Consider the following 18,346-nt stretch of genomic DNA (forward strand, 5'->3'; position numbering starts at 1 on the left):
TGTAAATGGTCCACAAATCAGGGTAAATACATCACACAGATCTGCAAAATGATCCAGTTGCTTCCTCTTAAGGGCTAAATTAATAAAACTGCCTCTGTGGGCCTGGCTCTGGCATTAGAATTAGCATAAATAGTTTACAATTATGTAATAAAGGGGCTGCAATCTGGATGGGAAGTAAGAAGCAATTGAGGGCTATCACCATATAATCATCCTGCATCACCAGAATGTGAAAAGAGTAAAAATTTTAAAATAATCAAAGCCAGGGATGCAATCCAAACTTAGCTTTCCCACTATATACTAAAGTATCACTTTTTTTGCACTGTTCTGTCAGCAATTTCCTTCAACATATTTTCTCTATATTTAGGGAAAAAGTGTACCTAAAGTCTACCTCAAGGTGAGTGGAATAAAATTAATTAGATGGAAGCAAGCTCTACTCGCTTAAATCAAGGGAACAAAAATTTCTGCATCTAGAATTGCCTTTAATTATTGCATGTCATGCATAGAATACCAAATGGAAGCATGTTATACAATAGAAGGCATTTATTCAAGTTACAGCTTTGCAGTACTGTGGCATCATGAACATTTTACTACCTTGGTCAAGTGTTTAACAGCTCACAACACGATTCAAACCTGACTTCAGGCTTGGTGCTTCTATCCAACACTAGTGCAGCTCAGTAGACTATTCTACAGTGCTATATAAAGACTGGAAACAAGCTCATCACATTTATTTGCTTTCTGCCTGGCTTTTCTCCCATGGAGCCAGTACATAAAAAACCCCAAGTTATCCCACTGGATAAAGCAGAAAAACTGAACTTCAAACAAATGGCATCCACATCATTCTTCCTTCCATACCTGTTCTACACTTTAGTACACTTTGTACTGAGAAGTTTTGCTTAGGGTTGGGAGGAGGAGCATGTATCCTAAGACCTTCTGCCAAGAAGTATGGATCTAGAACACCATGATAAAGAGCAAATGGAAAAGCCATCTAATTTGTGGCCACACTGACACTAACAAACATGTGACAAGGTTACGATGGTGTTCCTGGGACAGCAGGGAGTGTGGCACAGGGACTCGAGCAGGACCTCATGGTTTAAGTTCCCTCAGACCCACCACGCAGTTGGTCCAGCCCTGAAATTCTTTAATCCTTTACTCTTACAGGCAGAGATAACACCAGCTGTGGACACACAGTCCTAAAGATTAGGGTGAAACTCAGCACATTTATTTCTAGTCAAGACAATAAACAGCTTGGAGCTCCAGCCCTGATGACTTTAAAAAAAATAAAATAAAAATGCACAATGTCCCTGTACTAAGAGCAGTTCTTAGGCTTTAACTGCTCATGCTGAATTTGGAAGTCAGAATCAGGCAGAACCAAGCAAAAGGTTTTTGCAGAGGAAAACCATCCTCCCAGTCAGAAAGCAAAGGAAGCATAAGAAAGCCCTAACAGAAAACTAAAGCCTCTGAAGCAGGGCACTTCAGAATAAGTTTTATCTTGTATTTTGAAAGAGTTGCAGAGTATCTCTTTGAATTTCCTTACTTTAATGGTAGCTGCCCTAAGTATCTAGAGGAAAACAAAAACCAAACCCTTGTTCAGCCTCTGATATTTAATTTTGCTTGCTGGGGAATCCCTGTGCTTACTAGGTATTTCTGTATTTTTCTTGCAAGGAAAAATGTTGCCATGGAGCACTGATCATGGGCATTAGTGAGCAAGTCTGCCTTTCTGCTTCCCTCTTCTGCCTTTTTGAACTGCACATCTTTCAGCTGCATCTGACTCCGTGTTACCCTTAACCTTTTGCTGGGTACTCAGGGCAAAACTACAGTGAGCTGTGATCATATTTGTTTTGATTTCAGTGAAAGGTCTCATCTAAAATCTGCTCTTAAAAGTCTTTTCCCATTTTTCATTGGCACTCTGCTTTGACAGAATGGAGTTTCCTTTCCTTAGAGTGAGAAGGTGGCAGATGGGAGAAGGAGGAGGATCCAAGCAGACAGAAAAGTATTGCACAAGACTCATGCAGAACATGTCAACAGAACAAGATTTCTTTACTACAGTGCTTAAAAAAAAAAAAAATTAAAGTGGCTGCTTCTTTATCCAAAAAAATTCTACAAGGGCTATACAGTATCATTCAGGCTGTGTTATTTTAGGATATCCAGAAGTTACCTAGGAAGAATCTTGCCTTGCAGTTAACTCAATCAACAGTGTACTATCAAGACTGAAGGAATCTGAGTGACAGCAAACCATCTTACTGTTCCTCTTCTAAATGGCAAAGAACACGAGGCTTGGATGTAAGCAGAATACATTTGGATCCCTGCCTCCTTTCATTAGTAAGTGGCAAAATCAGTCTCAGGGCCAAAAAACAACCTTTAAAAATAGGTCCAAGAACAGCAAGGATAAAAAATCCTGATATATTTAACTTTTTTTCTCTTTTGGGGCATACAGAAAAAATTCACATAAGCATTGCAGTTATGACTGGCCAGATGCATCCAAAAAAGCAGCACAGACTGACAACAATTATTATGTCCCCACTGTGTGACAGGGAGACTTGGAGCTGCCCCTTCTTCCTGCCCAGCACCCCACTATAGGGGAGGAGCAGGGGTACTGCACAACTGGGAATAAGGGAAGACTCCAGATTAAACAAGGATGTCTAAAAGCTGCCTCCTTTCAATAGACACCAAAACCTCCTGTAATGGACCAGACCATCCAAAACTCATGGTAGGGCACAGAGACCAGTGAGATTTTTTTTCCTCCTCTGTACTTAAGTAACATAAATAAAATAGTGACTTTTCTTGGAGAAAGCCAGAATTACCCATGCACTGGGTAATCACAGAGAACCAGTGAGTGCTACAAATATGTCACACATAACACATCATCCTGCATGTTCATGTGAAGCACACAATAACATGATGAATATGCAACTGTGATCTCTGAAATAATTCCATTTGGAGGGGTCAGTTACAGGACTCCCCTTGAAGTAAAAGTCATAGATTTGAAATTCTGTATTACATCAGCAGGGAACAGAAACAAATCATTAATCATTCCTATCAGAACTAGGTACAAGAGTTGAAAGTAAACATTTATGAAATCAATATATATAAAAGAACCCCCACATTCTGGCAAATGTAACAACTACCAAGATTCTGTTATTCCAGTGAAATTCAGCAGACTACACTGCAAAACAGTCCTTTCCCCTTGAACATAAATACATCTTTCACCATTGACACATCAGACATCAAGTCTCCCATTTAAAAATACAACATGTTGCAGGGTTTTGAGATACACCTTTCATTTAATTCAATTGAAAAAGACCTTGAAATGCTTGGAACTGAAAAAAAACAGTACAAGAGTAAGCACGTGGGAGGAAAACAGTTCAGGGGAAAAAATAGGAAGTTTGTAAGCCAAACTATATGTACTTTTCAAGCCAAATTAGTTCCCTACTCAGCACTGAACTATTATATGGATTTGTGTTGCTTGTCATTCTGCCCATTATCTGAGATGTCTCAACTCAGCAAGATAGCAGCTGGTGTCACTGAAAATCAAAAGCATAGAGAAGATGACCTCCAGTTTAGTATCTGATTTTTATAACAAAGCCTCTGCTTAATTGTTCAACCTCTCAGCAAGTTAATTTTGTCACCAAGGTCATGGTTGGTATCTTTTAAAAATAACAGCAAAATGCCTGAAGAGGAAGGAGATACAAACAATAATGGATTCTAATAGAAGAATTTCCCTGTGTTTTATTATGTTGTTCTGAGCATCATCTAAAAGGGAAAAAAAAAAAGCTCATCTTGTTCAGAAACCTTTCCATTCAAAGTTCCTGGGTGGCAGGTACATTTTCCTAGTGAGGAAAAGACTAAAAACTTACAGCCATGTATGTCCTTCCTTCATCAGAGAAAAATTGTAGCTTGCCTTGCAGAATGTTTGATTGGCAGTGGTTCTACTCTAAGGGGATACAGAATGCTTGGATCTCTTTTGCAAGGTGAGTACCAGGAGATTTGAGAACAGCTGACAGATCTTTTACAGGTCACAGAACATCAAAACCCTGAGAATGCTGTATTTTGCACATTTCCCAAGAGGAATCCAGGCCTGGGAAGGGCAAAGGAAGGGTCAGAGAGAACACTGGTGGTCACTTGCACAGTGATGCATAAGCAACAGGAATTCCACAGTGGTGCAGCATCATGTGGCTAAAGGTATTCCAAAAAAAGGTGTACTATGGCTGTAACCTCACACTCAGAGCAGCCCAACACTTCCACCTCTTCTATCTATTGTCTTGGGCTAGTTCTGCCATCATAATCACTTTATAATAATCTAGTAATTTGTTCCAATACAAGGCTACAGAGCAGGGATACAGTAAGATGTTAAATCAGTATCAGAGAAGAGAGGTAAGCCTACAACAGGAATTTCTGGCATCATGTGAAGGCCTTCCTAGAAAACATTTAATTTAAAAAAAAAAAAAAAAAGTGTGATAATATAAACAAGCAATGTGCAAGCCAGAATCAATACATCATGTTATCTTCTCAAGGCAATGACTTCATTAGATTTGTATATGGGAGGACTACTGAGGCCAGAACATTTAAGCAGCTAGGGAAAATGTCACTATCTCAGCTGAAAACAAACACAAAAAAATCTGTCAGGAAGGTCTCAGCACAAGGGTTTTAAAATTACTACATTTTCATGGGGTTCTGTTGTAGTTGTTGGTTATGGCTTGTTCATTTTTTTAAAAAAAAACCCACTGACAGGTGTGCTATCATATTTAACAAGTTTAAAGCTCTCCTGATGACATACACAGGCAACAGAGGCATTTTCCTTCTCAAAGACTGATGGGCACCAAGACTTTTATATGTAGCAGCAGTCTCTCACTTCCTTCAGCTGCCTGCTAACTGAAGTTATATTTGAAACCACGCCATAAACAGCTATAGCATTCTTGACCCGATTCCTGTTTGATTTACTTGATCAACATAAACACATCAATCCTTCTCACTGCTCCACAAGAAATGTGTTCAGGATAGCTTTCAGTCCTTCTCACCTTATCACTGTCCAAATAAGCCCAACATTTCTCAGAAATAATAAAAGTCTCAGTTTAGTCTGATTGCTAGTCCTGATTCCTAAGATGGACACAGAGAAGGTGCCCTTATGGAAAGCTGGAAGAACAATCCCCCACCCACTTTGGTTTCAAAAAGCTCCAAGAAGCCTGCTTTGATGCATGCATTGAGTCCTGAGCCATCACAGCCTGCCTTGCAAGTCATGCAAGGGATATGTGCACTGTCCCAGAAGTCTCTTTGGTTCATCACCAGCCTTACAGTATTTCTTGTGTATCCTTACAGCATCATCTCTCAGATCTATGTCACTGTCAGCATCTCTGCTTTCAGCTTGAGCTTTCAAAGATTTTTCTGACCTTCAAATCCAAGAGAGAGGTTAAAGAACACGAGCAAAACTCACTGTAAAACCCAAAATCTGGGCAAAAATTACTTCAAAATATGCACTTCTGAAAAACCTCAACTCATGGTCAAACCAATCTCTGAAGTTAAAAAAAAATTCCTACTTCAAATGTTTGTATTAAGCAGAAAGTTAAAATGATGTTAGCATGACAAAACACAAAAATATCATAAGGAAAAAACCCACAGAGATTATTCACTTATAGCATATAAATAGCTAAGCTAGGTCACACATTTTTATTTGTGTACTGACAGAAAAATTTCTTAGTGCTCCATAAAGGAGCTGGATAGTGAGTACACACAAAAACACGTGGGTGTCAACTCAAGGTTGTACAGAAGGATATTAAGTTCTGGAGAGCCACAAATCCCACAGCACGGTCAGGGCAATCCTCTCACCAGCTTTCTAAATAGAAACCACCCTTCCCTCCCCTCTCAACCCTTAAGCTGCAAAATTTCTGCAGGAGTGGGGAGGTTGTTACATGTTGAGAACCCAGAATTGCCAGCACAGCTTACTTGGGAGCTGCTCAGTAGGGCAGAACTGAAGCCCTAATTTGTCACACTTCCAAGTGCTTTCAGCCACTTTGCTGCCCTTGTGCTTTTACTTCAGTGAGCATCTCTCCTACAAGCTCTAGATGACTTCCTGAGTCCAGACACTGTCCTTCCTTTTGCTTCATTTTTTAGCCAACAAATGCTTTATCTGCCTTTGGTGAGCCAGAGTGGCTCTTTTTGTTACTCCTGCTTTCTTCCTTGAAAATGAAGATAAACATGCCTTAGGTATATTGGATATAGTTTGTTTTCTGCTTCAAAATAATTACTCAGAACCAGCAAGTAAATAAACATGATAAAATTGCATTTGTTCACCAGAAATTTAGTATCCATTTAGTAAAACCCCTGAGAAAGGGTTGCATGTTGTATTGCAGCTCCTATTCTCAAGAATCTTCCCTTCCTCCAGAAAAAAAACAAACAAACAACAGGTGGAACAATTACTCCTGTTCACCAGTACCTGCAAACAAGAGCTCTCTACTCATTCAGCTTCAAGACAAATTCTTGCTTGGTAGCATTTGCTGTCTGGTTGCTGCTTCCTATGATAATTATCTCCTCTGGCTGCTACTCCTAGTTCCAGCTTGATGGTTTTAGCTGTCACCAGAGGTTAATATTGCATGCTTGCCTCTTCCCCATCTTTTGCAAGGCTCTTGACACAGCAGAATTATCCCTGTAGATGTAATATGGTGTCTCACAGGAAACATAATGACAGTTCGTGCTCAACCCTAAACTAACTTTAAGCTGACACCATGGTGATACATAAAGTTGAGTTAAAAAATTTACCAGAACTGTGAACTTTTTACACAGAAAAATAACAGCTTTTATTTTCAGAGCCTGAGTAGCTCTGTAGCTGGTAAAAACAGGAAAGCACAGGGTAAATGATATGACAAGCACCACATTGTTACCTGTTGTTTATATAAATTAAGATAGACACATACAGATTAACAACATTTTAGGTTTGTCTCTTAGGGCAAGAAAACTGATTGCAACTCTTATTAGTTGTATTGCAACATTAAAAGAAAAATAAATCAGGTCCCATTACACCAGTCAGTGCTAAAACTCACCAAGATGCAGTTTTCACTCTAAAGATTTCACAGTCTAAATTGACAAGCCACAAAGAGAAAAGAGGAAGATAAGCAAAGTATTCTGCAGAGTCAAATCACCCAAACATGCAGCAATACAGTGAGAGTCTGAAAGAGAGGGTGGCTGTAAAACCTTTACTTCATTTCAGCCACAGAAGATGGAGTACAGCCTCATCTCACTCTAAATTCTGGAGTCCCTTTCTAGAGGGTCAATGCAATTCCATTTTTCCATGTGCATCTAATTAGCTTTTCAAAGTAAAATATCTTCCCCTTCCTATAACCAGTGGCTACTGGCTTTAGACAATTAGGTGGATACAAAACTTCCTCTAGTGCTCAAATTGGCATTTCCTCATTTCTCTCATCATCTTATATACACAAATTTTCCCTTAGTCCTTATAGAAGAAGCTCAAAGTGATCAGAAGATCAGATTTTGTGAGGGTATCGTGTTGAAAGTAACAAAATATAACATTTGAAATTCATTTCCAGTTTCTATCTTACCAGAGGAACAATCAGTTTGCCTGGAGCATGAAACTGCCTGAAGAAAAGTAACACAAAACAAAAAGACTCTTGAACAGCATTGTTAGGGATCACTGCACCTACACAACAGGAAACTGTGATGTCAAATCTGTACCTGGCTCTGTCGAAAGCACTCAGACAGGTGCTTAAGTTCAGGATATGAACAAGACTGCTATTTTTTTAATGAATATAACTAAAGCAGTTCATACTGTGAAGAGTTATTTTAACAGAGCCACATTAAAAGCTGAATGACATACAAAATGGCTCAGCCAGAGAAAAAAAAATTGAGAAGGCTGACATATAACCCCCATGAAAATGACAACAGTGATGGTTACTCCAAGTCCTGCCAGGTGCCCTTTAATAAGCAGGGAACGTGATTAGTGCTGCAATGCAAAGAGCCAGCGTGCTGCAACACGACTCCAGGCTGCTCTGCCAGGAAACCTTTACAACACAGCCCCTGTCTGCACGGGGATTTTTCATCCATAATAAATAAAGCAAAAGACTTGCAGACCGAGGCTCCTGCCTGAACACCACTGCCCTCCACTGCATGCATTGAAAATTCCTCCAACTGTTACAGCAACACAGAAAGCAAGGGAGAATTTATGATTTTTTCTCTGTATGGCAGGCTGCTAAATCCCCCAGGACTGAATGTCAGACACACGACTACATCTGCAGCTTCCCAGGGCTGCTGCACACATCTCAATAATGCTCTCAGCCATCAGAGATCCCTCCATCAGCCTGCACAACCTCCTCTCCCCATTGATGTTCACTCTGCCAGAGAAACAAGCCTTTCATAAGCTCTTACAGTGTTTCCTCAACTGATGCTTTATGACAGAATTGAGTTGGAAATGGGGAACTTCACTAAAAGAAGGTGACCTTGTTAATTAAGTGGCAGAACCCTACAGATTTCTTAATACAAAATGGGGACTCAGAGTGCTCGGGACACCATTAACACCACCACCACCATTTTAGGATGTGTATCACCAGTTCCCCAAGTTCGGGATCACTTTGATAGCATTTGTTTTCCAGCTCATGATTTCTATCTTCTCCCAGGATAGGAACATAAAGAGAATAATTTAACAGATCATAAAATAATAATTCTTTTACTGCCCCCCTAACACTACTGCACACTACTTCAGAGCATGTCAAGCACAACCTGCTGTTTGATGTTTTATCCCCATTTCCTCTACAGAGGCTATTCCTCCATTCCCTTTAATGTTACTGTTTCTCTCCAACTCAATGAATTGCAGATTGAGAAGGATGTGAATGCCCATGTCATATTTACAGCAGTGATGGAACATGAGCCATAGAGAAGACAGAATCTTGAAAAATACCACAAATTATAAAACAGAGTACACAAAACAGGCAGTGGGAGACAAATCAAACCCTTTTCAGGATGGGCATATTATTTATCGGGAAGCTGAGAAGTGATTTTAAAAATATATGAAAATACTGTTGCATTGATCACACTGAAATGGGGCTCAGTGTGATCAGACAGGGACTTGTCTCTTCATATGTCACTCGTGCTTCCATGTGCAAAAGACACTTACTGTTGGGTGGCCAGCTTGGGCATTTCTGATTGGGATTTTTTTTTGGTAACATTAACTACACTCTGCTCTCTCCACTACCATTACTCAAGGGGAAAAGCAGTGTGAAGTAGACAACCTGAAAAAGTCCAAAGGAGACAGAGCAAATATCAAGGGAGTAACTGCACAGCAGTAATCACAAAGCCCAACTTCTTCTTGTGTACAGTGCTGCACCAGTGACAGTGCCCCTCTAGTGTGGGTCACTACACAGTGTTACCAATGGGATTTGTGGACTATCTCACTAAAAGATGATTTTAAATTCTCCAAGAAAGAAAATAACATAGCCCTGGGAAGAAGTCAGAATTCTCAACTCTGACTATGAAAGTGCAAGGAAAAGCCATTTGCACTACTGGAAGCAGCCATGTGTTAAGACACTTTTCCCTTTCAAAACACCATAGCAGAATATATTTTCTTGAAAGGTTCATGTCTTTCTCTACTGAACACACAAAAATAATTGAAACAGTCAAAGTTACTCATTACATTATCAGAGAAATCACCAATTAAGATTTGGTATCAGCCACTGCACTGTAGGCAGGCACAGAACAGGTAAGAAATACCTGCTTATAAATGTACAGTCAAGGGGACCCAAATTCCCCTCTCAAGGCTTCTTTAAAGATGGACTTCAAATAAAGCCAATAAATTTTTAAAACTGGTTTTAAAACAAGATCTTCTCCCTACACATCCTTCAGTATCTCACTGTTTCAAGGAGGTTTGAATAAAATTTATGGGTCTCAATGTTATTAAAATAAGAAAATTGTATTACAAGGCATTTTGTTGTGTGGCCTGTGGCTGCAGCACAGTCAAGACATGCAGATGTTTTAGAGCAACTCTACTTCTGTATATTTAATATTGCTTGATTATTTAAGTTGTAGCATTGCTTGAGCTCCACATGGCATGCTAAGGCTTCTCTTAAAGGATAACTATTCTCTTTTTTAAAAAGTAGGATCAAAGTCTTAGCAGGGAGCAGGTAGGAACCTTGTGAGAGCCTTCTTCAAAATAGCATTTTTAATCTCATGCTTTTTAGAACCAAATCTCCCTACTTTTTCAGTACTGAAAACACTGTAGACTCACACACCTGGAAGTGCTCCACTTTGTCACAGTGATTTGGCTTCATTACTTATTTCCATCATTATAAAATTCTGTCTTCATATCATGAACTACAGTGCTACACAGTGCAGGTTGAAAATACAGCTTTTTGGTATGTAAGTATGTACACACTTTTCAGTGTTGGAAGATGTTTTTCAGATGCGAGATGGTAATTAATGTTTATTAAATAACTATTATTTTTTTCAATCCAAAACGGGTTGGCTCCTCTGATGATTAATCTTTGAGGTGAAAAGAGTTTTTCTTCTTGGGCAGGGATTTTTATTTTCAAGTGAATGGTAAGACAAACATTAAAGATATTAAAATTCTTGCAAATTTTAGATTTTGTGCCACAGGACAACCTCAAACCAAACCAGTGCTTTCACCAAGAGCTAGAAGTGAAGACATTTACATATTTTCCTGTACTAATTACTACTTCTAAAGTTCAGAAATAAGTGTATTTGAAGACAGCCTACACCTCCTCTTACTTTATATCAGTTACCTCATGATCAAACAAAAACTGAATTTCTTCCATTTTACCTCTGAAACAGGGGTCAGTGCCATCACAGTGAAGAGAACAGCCAAATTTTGCACTGACTTCAGCAGAAGCAAGAAAAGAAAATTCAAGAAACTGAACCAATGATTGCAGACTATATAAAGTAGCATGAAAAAACTGCTTGCTTGGTACAAAGGAAAGTTTGTGTCATCAGCAAGATGATTGGAACACAACTTCAGCATTTGTGAACTGCATCAAAAATTCAGCCTGTCTTAAAATTGTTTCTATTTAAAAGATGATGCAAAAAACCAAATGCATTGATATATAAAATCAGAAATAGTGACTTGAATATTTTACTCCTTCTAAAGACTTGGATTTCCATTTATATTTCCTATCAAGGTTATTTCAGAAGTCAATCACTCAAGCATTTACCATTTAGAAAGAAATTGATGATAGAGTTGTCCTAAATAAACTATGCTTGAATGAGTAGTTGTTAGAAAATTATACAAAATATTGTAAAAAAAAATTGTGAAAATTAAAAAAAAAAATCAAGTAGACATATTTATGGGAACCTCTGTGATGTGTTTAAGGAGAGTAAGACTTGACAGCTCTGAACTCAGTGACACCTGATTGTAGAAATCCTACTGTAAAATGCTCTAAGACAATAACCTTTTAAAAGCACATGTAAAAATTCATTTCAGGAATAAAATGTGTCATAGTTCTTTAGTTCAAAAAAATATTAATATCATATCTCTAGTGTCCTTAAAATAAAATCATCTACCTTCCAGCACTGATGGGTAATGAATTCCATGAGTGTAGCACACAGCTTAGACAGGCACACAATGTTCTCTACATAGTTAAAGGTCTTGGTCTATTCTAACAATTTTAGAATTCTTTTTCCCCTACCCAGGTTTTCAAGTTTTCTGCCTAGAAGGCAGAAAGCTTAAAGGGACAAAAGGAGCAGGAAGGTGGTTTAAAGAATAATTGAAAATATTCTGTAGTATGTATGAATATAGAGTACATATACAAAATACCACCTCTGGGGCTACTTTATGGAACTGGTAAGACAGCAAGCCAAAATAAATACCTTAAAAATTAGGGCATGGAATGTAGGTTGGATGAACACCTGGTTTCACCATACCTGTCACACTAAACTCAGGAAAATCAAGGAAATTCTTTACTGTACATCTCAACACATCAGTCAGGCCAATCAAAAACATCTGTAGGGATGGAATGCTGGACTGAACCTTAGAAGACTCTTTCAGTTCCAGCTCTGATTAGTATAGAACACATTTCTTCATCTCTCTCCTCCTATTTCTGTAGATAATTATGCTGACCACCTTTATATAGCACCTGAAAATCTATAATAAAAATACTTTTAAACATGGAATTATAAATAATAGAAATCACATACCAAGCTCCAGTAACCAACTCATCACATGAAAGCAAGAATTAATTCCTGGAATCGAATGCACAAAATTCAGTTTTTCCACTGACATTAGCTTCCTAGTACTTTCATCATTAGTACAACAGCTGCATTATATTAAAATGCACTGAATAACCTGACTACCACTGACAGACATTTTGAAGATTTTCCAAGCTTTGAACAACATAAGACACATACTTATTTTCATTGAAAATTTCCATGTTAAACAAAGATACTTCTGAGCAGCTTTAAGCTTAGACATTGCACTGAATCTGCAGCTTCAATTGTTACAATGGTTCCATTCCAAAGCAGACTGTAGCACTTGGAAAATATTTTTTGCTCTTGCATCCATTCAGCCCTCACTCCTTACAGAGGCTGCTCAACAAGGGCACTTTATCATCACCCACTTATGATACCAGTTGCTCTTCTTCTTGCCTTCACATCTATACATTACTTTCCTCCTTTCAGATGCACACAATGCCCTTAATAACTTGGTATGTTTGATGTGCAAGTTTTTCTTTCATCTTGTGCTACTTAAAAATGAAGAAAAAGGTGAGAGGATTTGATATAAAATTAAGCTACTTACCAACTACTGCCAGATTATGCTCTGAGCCACATGCAATCTGAAAAAGAAGTATGAATGAATTAAGAGAATCCTCTTACCAGTAGGAAGACAACCACAGTTTTGACAGAAATCACAAGTTACCTGATACAAGCAATCACTGCTCATAGGATGTGAAAATCAAAGTTGAAGTGCTCTGACTTTTTAAACCAAATTTCACAGAATCATAGAATGGTTTGAGTTGGAAGGGACCTTAAAGACCATCCAGTTCCAGCCCCCTGCATGGGCAGAGACACTTCCCACTAGACATGGGCATGCACCTGCACTAGACTGCAACTTCATTTGCAGTCCCATTTTTTTAAAATGCAGCCATCATGGACATTTCAATCCTTAGGATCAAGGCTGGCCACAATTCTGCAAAAACATCACACCGCTGACAATATCCAACAATAAAATTCATGAGCATAGAGCAAACACAAATTAAGCCTTTGGAAGATCACAGCCATACAGACACAACTGTTTTGGGAATCAAAAGGGTGTTGAAGATCAATTTCTCTTATCTGTACTCTTTTTCCATATAATTCCTGTAGAACAACACAAAATACACAGGCTCAGCATGGTAAATCTAAAGTGACATGATCACTGTGGTCATCTCTCTAGAATGGAGAAAAAGTACCATAGAGTTAGAGTCTTTTTTTAGCAGCAGGCTGGCTTAAATTTTTTAAAAGTTTAAGGAAAAAAAAACCCAAAAAACAAAAACACTCAGCCAACACCAATATTTTCTCCCAAGTCACAGAAATCAGTGATTTATTTTCAAAGCAAACTCATAGTCAGTGTCTTTTTCTTCCTTCTTTGCAGCTGCTGTGAACATGTCAGATATTTAAGTTGCTTTAGCACACACCCTGTGGTAACACTCACCAAGCTTTTGAGTTCTTCACAAATGGTAACACAAGCACCAGCAGCAGCCCACTGCTCTACTGCAAGGGCTCATCTCTCCCGTTCTGTTCTTTTGTCTGTGCTGACATAACTGTCTGAGGTAATACAGACATCATTTTACACAAGGTTACTTTGCTGAGTGCCCTCAAGCTTTAATTTAAAACACAAACAACTCCCTCAAAATCCTGCGTCCGGTTCACTTACACTCAGCTGTCAATTACACGTACTCCTGAGCTGAATAAAAATAATCACATTTTTCTGCTTCTTAAAAGTAAACTTGCAATGATAAAAATATAAACCAGACAAACATTAAAAAATAGGAGTCTACACCATCAAAATTTTATATGGCTTTGTATGCATAACTTTAATTTTTACAACCAAAGAAACTGCTGTAATCACCTCAATGTCTGTGTAACACTCAGCTCATTGTGCTTGAACATTTACTGAAAAAGATTCCCAAATTGTTACAAATAAACACTAAAGGGAAGAGCTGTAGCAGGGCTACATCAAGTTTTCTATTCCACAATATTGCAGAGGTGCAAAGCTTTAAACCTTGAGTGTCAGAAAGCATAAATCCTTGCCATATCCCACATTATCCTCACCACACGTCAGAGCCCTACGAAGGAGCAGGGCTGCCTCCCATTGCCTATTCACTGCCTACTGCTCCCCACCAATGCTTCTCCAGCTTAAAGGCTGATGCCATGGAAACAAGATCCACACATGGAAACACACACCAAGGCTTTCCAACAAACAGCAAATTCTGCATCTTCCCCAAGTGCTGAAAATTGGAGGTAGCAGAGCTGATGCTAATAATATAAATAAATTTCATCTGGGGTGTGATATAATCCTGCCTCGGCTACTTCCCGAGGAAATACACTAACACAGGCACCAATTCAAAGCAAAAGAGCTGCTCAAGCTAGTGGCTAATATTTACTATCACTATTTCCTTCAGAAACACTACACTGAAAAAAAAAAACCACCAGACAAAAACCAACAAGAATAAAAGCAAGAAAACCCCATCCAAACAAGGTGCTTTCTAGAATGTAAAACATCTGGCTAAGAAACATTTTCTTCCTACATCTAACAGCAGCAGCTACAGTGCCTGCAAGCCAGATAAAAGAACACTGGGGACTTCAAGTAACTCTGTACTCATCTAGCTGGTACTCTGTCCACCATCCAGAGGCACCCATCAGCCAGCACAGCATGCTGAGAAGGAGTCAGTCAGACCACACTGGGTACAACCAGACCAGGGATGGCTGCATCCTACACTCGCCAGCTCTGCCAAGCTGTCCCCAGAACAACTCTGCATCAGCTCTGCACCCCGATGGGGTAAAAGCCACTGCACAGCACAGGTGACAAGTGCTGCTGTACCCCCTTTGGTCTGGTAAAAGCCACCTCGGTGGAAGTGCCAGATTTGCCAACAATGACTGAACTCAAACCAAATGGCAAGGTGCTGAAGGCAGTGCCCTGGATTCACCTCGGGATGCTCAGAGCAAGGACAGCACATGCCACGTACCAGCAGCAGCACTGTGCCCCAGGGAAGAGCTTGCTAGATTGACAGCACAAGGTTCACTGCCTTCTTGCAGGGTGTCACCACCTGACAACACAGCCTGACTTTGTAGGGGCACACAAATAAAAAACACCTCCAGGGGACTCTGAAGTTACCTACTCACTGCCCATGCTGCTGGCTGCACCACCACTCCTGGCATTCTAGAGCTCAGAAGGGACCACACCAGTAAAGTGAGGCTGCCACTGCCTTATGAGCAGTGCTGCCTTGCAGGGATTTCAGAACATCTTTGTTCCAGGGAGCTTTCAAACGTGACACCCCCTTTTCATCAGGACTCCTCACAAGAGGCAATCAGCCAAGAACACCTAATTTGCTGCTACAGATACAGACCAGTCAGGGAATGGCATTTCTGAACAGATGTTTTATGCTTACATTAGATGTAATGAGCTCTGCAGTCAGTGCAGGTCACTGGGAGAAGCCTGGCATTTACTGCAGCAACCATAATTTTCTGGCTACTTCTCTTGTGTCCCCACCCCCAGTGTGCTGCAGAGAAATTAAATTCCGACAGACATCTGCGTGCTCCCAGTGGGTAAGTACATTCAGGAGTACTTACAAACACACAGTAATGCTTCCTAATTGGGCAACATTTTTTCATTGTTTTAATTGAATGGAGAAATTAAAAATAATCACTAATCTTAAAGACAAATCAGAGTGACCACTAGTGAGTTAAGCATTCTGTGAGCCTAAAAAAACATAAGCCCCTCTACAGAGAAAGAACTGATTTTGAAGTTTCTTCTCTGGAGGAAAATCTGAGAACAGTTGTGCAAGGAAATTGTGATCTCAATATAAATGATCTGAAAGCACTTTACAAACCCCTGTGAGGCAGGGAAAGAAAGCTTAGGGATGATTTTCCTCAGAACTCATTTACCTTATGATCTGTGCCCTTTCAACCATACCTAAATTGTTTATTTCTTCCCCTAAACTGTGTGTTGCCAAGCTGTTTTCTACCTGGCAATGGTTGCAGTTCAGATCCACCCATCCATCCAGATTTCACACATGGCAAGAAGCAGCCAAGGACTCAGCATTTCAATAATCATAAAGAGCCATGAGCTGAGTGGCTTGGGTGGTGAGGAGAGACCATAGCACAGCACCCACTAATACTGGGCAAAACACCAGCATCCTTCTGCAGCTTGCAGATATGGCTGTGGCCCAGCCCTAACTGATAAAATGTAAAAGAGTGGGTTACAATAATTAGAGACGTTATTTCACTTAAGATTAAAACATTTTACAGCTTTAAAATGCTATATGAAATATTAAAATAAGTTTTCAATATATGTTTAATATATATACATTCTTATACATTTTTGTGTATATATGTATAAAACAAAGTGTGTGCAAAATATATGCATGCATACTAGGAAGAGAACATCATCTTGATAATGTCAAAATGATATTATCAGGAAATAAAGTCCAGAAGAGAGGTTAAGGTACATAGAGAGAGTCTCCCCCTCTGAACTCTGGGATAGAAATCTTTCTGAAGAACAGCTTTTCCTCCTTTTGCTCCCCCACAGTCCTGTGAGGTTAGAAAGTATTGCTTTCTCCTTTGTAGACAGTAAACAAACAGGATAAAACTTGTGGTTATTTAAACACAAAAATCTCCCATTCATTTCAAAAGGTAATTAAGAGACAAAATATCTTTTGCCAACCATCTCTTAAGAGACTTCCAAGCACTACAACAAAACAAGTCCGACAAAGCACATAAAAATCCAAGTTTCAGGCTAGTACCTTGACCATAAGGTTTTTCTTTTCTTTCTGTACTCCAAGGGCTATAACTGAGGATCTGTTGTGCAAACCCTCAGGAAAAAGACTGAATCAGAACTGCAGACAAAGCAGCCCAGTGCTGGAGGAGAGGGGAAGGGACAGGTGGGGTGCAAGGGAGGGGATGGGGAGCTGGACTCACAAAGGGCATTTGCAGAATGAAAATTCACAAGCATCTGAACATCAGGGTGCTTAGTCAGAAAAAGAAAACAATGTCCACACCACTGACTTTTGGTTCACTGCCTTACATGTTCAGGTTCATTCCCTCCAGTGCATTTATTTCCCAAAACATTCAAGGATAGGGAAGCTTCCATCACTACTCTGAGTTAAAAGCATGACATCCAAAATGGGTTTCTAAGGATACAATCATAGAATTTGGAAAAGACGTTTAAGATCATCAGGTCAGACCATTAACCTAGAACACTGTCAAGTCCACCACCAAACCATGTCCCTGAGGCACCACATCTACACATCTTCTGAATATCTCCAGGGATGATGACTCAACCACTTCCCTGGGCAGCATTTTCAGGAAATCCACTGAGATTCTAGTCACCAACACTTCTAACTTTAATTGCACAAAAGTATAGCTTTTTTTGAGCACAAGCTAAAGAAGGAAACCACTAAAAGGGTGTGCACAGGGGTACTTTTACCTAGGACTTTATATTTGCCTTTAGCCATGGCATCTCCTGCCTTTTGACAAATTTCACTATAAGGAAATTGCCAGTTCCAGAAGCTACAAAATTGTATTTCTTCTAGGATCAGAAGTCGCAAGGGAAGGAGACAAAGTAATCAAGACTGCAGACTGAAGCTTACATAAGACAGAGGAATCTTCTCTCCCAGAAATGTTCTTCCGTGCCCTTGATTAATGTATCAGAACTATAATTTGTACTGTTTGACACATCCTGCCCAAATGCTTTTGTATGCAGAATTCTAGTGATGTGAAAAAAATAAAAGCAACCTAATAAGCAAATGATTCTTCAGTAGGAACTCTCTGTTCATCTTCTGGATCACTTGACTCTCTATTGATAAGAAAGCATCTTGCTAACCTTGTCACATTCCCTGGCAAGCAGACAAAATATGTTGCAGTTTAATGCAATACATTAGGAACAAACCAGTGCAACCTCACCAAGAAGAGCACATTAAACTTGTTCCCAGATGTTGGTTGTATCAGTTGAAAAGCAGGAGGCTACATGTCTGTAACATGCAAGACACTTTCAATTTTTCATCAATCTAACTTCCTGCTTAAGGTGGAATTTTTGTTGTTGTCTGATAAGCTTTTTAGTTTGTGTGTAGTTTTACTTTCCACTACGGCAAGAAAATTCACAACAGAGTTTTAGATGTAGCCTGTGTATTAAGGTCTGGAAGAG

The 18,346-nt window shown here is 39.4% G+C and overlaps 1 protein-coding gene across 1 annotated transcript in view; it reads right to left on the reverse strand.

Annotated features, from left to right (window-relative positions):
* SERGEF (secretion regulating guanine nucleotide exchange factor) overlaps positions 1 to 18,346 on the reverse strand; it is a 124,489-nt gene that overhangs the window by 43,364 nt on the left and 62,779 nt on the right. The window contains exon 10 of the mRNA XM_071761665.1: positions 12,743 to 12,779. Coding sequence (XP_071617766.1) covers positions 12,743 to 12,779 — 37 coding nt within the window. The remainder of the gene's footprint in view (positions 1 to 12,742; positions 12,780 to 18,346) is intronic.

Source organism: Heliangelus exortis, chromosome 18 (assembly GCF_036169615.1).
Source record: "Heliangelus exortis chromosome 18, bHelExo1.hap1, whole genome shotgun sequence".
NCBI lineage: Eukaryota > Metazoa > Chordata > Aves > Apodiformes > Trochilidae > Heliangelus > Heliangelus exortis.